The sequence below is a fragment of the Poecilia formosa genome, unplaced genomic scaffold (assembly GCF_000485575.1).
Source record: "Poecilia formosa unplaced genomic scaffold, Poecilia_formosa-5.1.2 Scaffold179, whole genome shotgun sequence".
NCBI classification, from domain to species: domain Eukaryota; kingdom Metazoa; phylum Chordata; class Actinopteri; order Cyprinodontiformes; family Poeciliidae; genus Poecilia; species Poecilia formosa.
The window spans coordinates 1,429,211-1,434,793 of NW_006800118.1; the positions used below are offsets into that span (position 1 = coordinate 1,429,211).

At 37.6% G+C, this 5,583-nt stretch overlaps 1 protein-coding gene across 3 annotated transcripts in view; it reads left to right on the top strand.

The window, feature by feature from the left end:
* tpst1 (tyrosylprotein sulfotransferase 1) overlaps window positions 1–5,452 on the top strand; it is a 110,765-nt gene extending 105,313 nt beyond the window's left edge. For 2 of the 3 annotated variants that reach the window (XM_007565571.2, XM_007565570.2), the window contains 2 exons: window positions 4,665–4,715; window positions 5,232–5,450. In XM_007565571.2, coding sequence (XP_007565633.1) covers window positions 4,665–4,715; window positions 5,232–5,267 — 87 coding nt within the window. In that variant the 3' untranslated portion in view covers window positions 5,268–5,450. Of the gene's footprint in view, window positions 1–4,664; window positions 4,716–5,231 lie in introns of all 3 variants that reach the window. The other variant, XM_007565572.2, reaches the window with a different exon arrangement.
* Window positions 5,453–5,583: the final 131 nt, after the last annotated feature.

A 5,583-nucleotide genomic window follows, 5' to 3' on the forward strand; every position in this document is an offset into this window, starting at 1 on the left:
AAACTACAGCGGCTGTGATGAGCCAAGGCAAAGGTAAACAAAGGTAAAACAACCTGAACAGGTGATCAACTCTAAACCACTCGCACCTTTTTACTCTCCGTCTCTCTCTGTCATTTAAGCACACCCGTTGCCATGGCAACCTCCTGCGCTACACAAGCCAACCAGAGATTACGATAAACACATAACATTCAGTCCGTTATTATATTAGGTTTCCAGGCTTGATATTTATTTTGCGATTATTAATAAGCCTCCCTGAACATAGCGGTGGTTGATGAGTTAATTTTAAACTTCTGCTCTGCTAGTTATTTTGGTAAAGGAACCTAAACGCACAGAATTGCGCAACACCTTGTTGAAACAATAATTACAGATTAATAATTGTTGGGTCATTGTTAATGACCCAACAATTATTGTTGTTGGGTCATTAAATTGAGCACGTTTTGTTGATTTTTTTGTTGTTCTTTAATATTGTTATGAACATTTTTGATAAGGAGTCAGAGGAGGACCTGCTGGTCTCAGCCTCCTGGTGGCGTTCAGTTTGTCACCTAATGCCGAGATCGACTCAAAACCTCCCGCGATCCACCTGTTGAACCGCTGCTCTAGCAAAGCACGAACAGTTCAGAAACTATATGAGATGGGGGGGAAAAGCTATTTTTTAACTGATTAAGTCGTGTTTTGGATTCTTGAAAAACTAATCAGTCACGACTGATTAGTGGGTACACTCACCCCTGATAGTAAGTGAAGCAAAGTTACAAAGTAATGTTTAAATTAAGCAATATAACCAACTATAGAAAGTAAGTGAATCAGAAATAAAAATAAGAGACAAGTGGTGAACACAAACTAAATCACTTTGTCACACATACCAATAAGATGAAATCCTAAACAACATGAGTCAAATAATCAGCTAGCTGTTTTGATTTAGTAACTTATTTCAATGTAACCTGCATTTGACTTTGAATGTTTCCTTTTTTACTTGACAATATTTGTTATAGGCAGGTTGTGAAATTTATTTGACAACAAATCAAATTTAGGCTGTGGAACTAATTAAATATTCCATTACTGATATCAGGTTTTTCAGTTGTCCTTTTGCCTGAACACTTGCTGCATTGTGCTTGCAAGATTTTTGTATGTTTTGTCTAAATTAGGGTGATTTTATAGCTCCTTTTTGTCAGATCATATAGCCAGTAGCACTTATACCAAAATAAAGAAATTAACAACCAGTCCATAAGATCGGTATCTGTGATCGGCAGTGATCGGCCCTCATGAGTGATCAGTATTGACTGCAAAAAAATCAGATTGGAGCATCCCTAATCAAAATCAAATGAGTTCATGATGCATTTTAAAAATGTTCGATTTTTGATACCAGGATCAAGACAAACATACAAAAATCATCAATTTATTGTATTTTTTGGAAGTTTTGATTATCACTTTTAAAAAATATGGATCCTTTAGCATAATTATATTTAAGTCTAGTTTCTCTAGGAGGGAGAAAGAACTTCTTTCTCCCTCCTGTTTCTAACTGAAATCAGAACAGTTAAACTGTTCACTGTGCTTTTAAAATAAAAACAGTTTGTTTAATGTCTCCTCTCCAAGTTCCCTCCCACAGAAGATGAAGCAGACCAGTGTGTATCTGGTTGTAAGTCAACTCTGGCAGCTTCTCCAATGCACTGGGCTGTTGGTACGCTTTATCTCCTGAGTCTGAAGCTGAGTCATCGGGGAATGCTGAGGCTGAAGCTTTAGCTTACTTATACTCGTACCATGTGAATGTTCTGGTCCACACAGCTAAGAGATTTAGGATCATTTTGAAATACTTAAGTCAGCAATTTCAGTTCAGTAGTACTTGCTCTTGGATTTCCTTTTTCACTGAAAAGCCTTGAGAAAAACGGCCATGTTGGGGGAGAAAATTTTTCCCAAAACCCTGTTGTTTTTATGTATTGTTCAGGCTGACAGTAGAGATGCACTGATCCAATGTTAGAATCTGTATCGTCCCAATATTGAAAAAAATTCTACATCGGGTATCGGGAACAATGTGCCTGTCACTGCGCGATCTATTCTGAAAGCACGATTCGTACCTTTGGTTCATTTGTCCATACGCTGAAGAAATACTTCCGGATTATCCTTAAAATGTACATCAACAAAGTGTATCATATTTATTTACATTAATTATAAGATTGCCTACTTTTCTAGATAGCTTTATAATTATCTGTAACACTTTATTTAAAGGTGTGTGCATAAGACTGACATAACATTGTCGTAAACATAACACCTGTTATAAACATGAAGGAGTCTTTATGAATATTTATGACTGCTGTCATTAATTATCATTCGGTAAATGACACTTTTAATACAAAGTTGACATTGTTTAAAAAGGAATTGGAAAAAAAAAAATAAACAAAAAAAAATTTTTTTGTTTGTTTGCTTGTTTTTTGTTTTGAGGTAATTTATGTCAGGCACACATAATCAGAATTATTGAGAAACCAACAAAATAAAGTGTTGGTGTGATTCCCTGTTATGGTTTTAGAAAAATGACTGGTTTGAAAAAAAAAAAAAAACAATGCCAGGATTACTTATATGGCTGGAGGAACTTATATCTGCAGGAATGTTATTCAGTCTTTCTGAGTGGGTTGTAGAAGTTCTATTGTTTTCAGAACACCATTGTGATACGTAACATGCCACCAGCACCCAGCTGTAGGTCTGCACTGCTGCAACTGTGCTGAGTGCAATATCAGTTTTGTTTCTGATTTCGTTTTTGCTCAAAACAAAAAAAATCTGAACCATTCAGTCAGTGCTAAAAGAATAAAAATTGTAAGTCAAAATATTTCATTTTATTTTTAACAGTAAATCACACAAAATGTTTCCATTTTTGAGTTGAGGTCCAAACTAAGAGAAAGGGACTGGATACTGCTGAGCAGAGTTTCTTTGTGGTTCTTCAGCAGTGGCAAGATGAGGGGAAAAAAAAGACAATGCAACATTTGTGTCTGCAGGGTAGGGACTGAGCCAGCCTATGCAGTCTGAGAATCAGCTTGTTTTCTGTCCATCACTACAAGAAACCATATATTATCACCTTATTCATCACCTTATGAATATCCCTCTTTCAGAACCATTTATAGTGCATCTCTCAGTAGTAATGAATCCGGAGGTCAGAGCCTGCAGGAAAAAGGAAACCTGGCTTTATGTTGCAGGATCCCATGAAGCAGGTGTGACGGCAGGCCTTTGATCTGCATCTTTGGTTCTGGAGAATTCTTCTGAACCCAAACTAATCCAGTGCTTCATTAAACCTGGTGCACTAGAAGAAGTCTGTCATTTGCGTGCGTGCGTGCGTGCGTGCGTGTGTTGCGCCAGGAGTAGAATTGAACACTAACGCATACCTTACAATAATAATAATTGAAAATGGACCTACAATGCAATCACACACGAAGGATTGAGCCGGTCTTCAGTCATTATGCCCCCTACTGAGACTCACTGATTAAACCTTTGCCACAAAACTAAATCAGTGACTAATCCTCCTGTGTGCTGTGTTGCTGGCTTGGGTCTTGGCCTGGAAGTGCCCAGAAGTGAAACAGAATCTGATTCTCAAGATCCAAGGAGGAGAAATGAGAACATGTTTCTGATTTTTTTTTTTTTTTTTTTAACCTGGGGCCATTTTTCATCTGCAGGCCAGACTACTCTGAGCCAGCCCAGAGCTGCTGCTGGGAACTACAGAGCTCTCACACATACACTCACACGCACACACACGCACACTAAACCTGTTCCATGATAGTGCTTTTTCCTTGTATTAACAAGTGCAGTTTGTTTTAATCATTTTCATTGCTTTTTCTCTCTTAGAAGTTAGGCTTCAGAAAGATTTGCTGAAGTCCTGTAGAAGTGCTAGAACTAGTAAAGGCCAGCATGTGTGATGGACAGCATGTAAGAGCTACTCCTGTGTTGAGAAAACTCAAACATCAAACATGAACAATGTTTGATATTTCATATAAAGCTACTTCAGGTAGCTTTATGAATCTATATTATAAGAACGTCTTATTGTATAGATTCTTTAAATTGAATTCGGTCATGTCCTGATTTGAGGACATAACCGTGCTGGATAACTTTTGTCACACAACTTGCTAACAAGACAAAGTGCTTTTCATTTTGCTTTTTCCCCTTGTCTGTTTCCATCTGGGTTAGAATCACTTTTTTTTTTTTCCTTTTTTCCTATTAGTTTTAGATACATGGGAGATAGTGGGCCATGTTGTCTCCAAACTGTTTCAGAAATTATTTAAAACGGCAGTATAAGTTGCTGCTTTTACTGCTGCAGCTTCTAGAAATTTCTTAATCTGACTTGACTTCTCTAACACATTACTTGCCTTTCAGTTCCAGCCTCCAGGTTCTCTTTTACTCACTAGCTTCTGTTCATCCATTCAACAACTGGTCACTTTCTGTGTTCATCTGTTATTGTGGTGTGTGAAGAAAAGCTCAACTCTTGTTTGTTGTAGAATGGGAGAAAACAAGGTTTTCTTCTCCAGGAGGATTATAGGGACGTCCTGTGGGATGTGGACTGTCTCTCTAGCAAAAGATAAACAACTCACTCAATATGTCACTGTTTTCTGTGGAGTCTCATTACATATCACTAGTTAAATTCAGAGTTGATTGTCCAGTAAAGTTCTAAAGCTAGCCCTTTGTTTTTCCAGGTCTATAAAGGTGAATTTCAGCTCCCAGATTTCCTAAAAGAGCAATCACAGGTACAGTAACACGCCTGCCTGTTGCTGAGCTATTTGTCTCTTTTGTTGTTGTTGTTATTGTTATTTCTTGTCACAGATTCATTTTTTTTTTATTGTCAGAGCCTAATTTTAGTTAGACCATGTGGCTGTTAGACCATGTGGGTGTGTGGAAGATCAGTTTTAATGCTTCCATCTGCTTCCAGTTATTCAGCTCTCCACTGTGTCACCATCTAATGTATCCTGTTGTTCATTTGTGATGTCAACTCCATGACTGCTTCATATTCTCAGTGTTAAGCTTAGGATTTATTTACCTCTTGTGTTATATTTTGGTTTTAGAACTTGTCTAATCCTTGCTGGTGGTTTGATGGTGGCGTTTTGTTTCAAACTGCCGTTTTTGCTTGTTTGGTTGTTTGCAACTCAACAGTTTGAATGTGTCTGAATGTGGTAACTGTGGTGTTGCAGCATGCTGCTGATTGCATCTCCCCCACTGAGAGCTGCTCAGTTTAAGGCTGAGCAGCTCTTTGTTCTTCTACACAGATGCAGAAGTCTGCAGAGAGACCCAACCCCAGTTAGAAGCAGAGGAACAGCTGGACCACAGCACATAGGTACAGTTTCACAGCTACCAATATGATCCTAATGATGAAAGATCCTGCAATGTTTGCAAACACACATATCTGACTTTTCACACACTGTAACGTCTTTACTTCAAAGTTATTTAAAAAAAAATATTCTTAAGAATATGTTGTCTTATACTGATGACATCATAGTTTGGAGCTCAAGGAGTTTTCTTTTATTGGTTATTTGTAAATTCATGACAAATAATTTTAAAGTAATATACAACCCCTGGCAAAAAGTATGGAATCACCTGTGTTGGATGAGCAGTCATTCA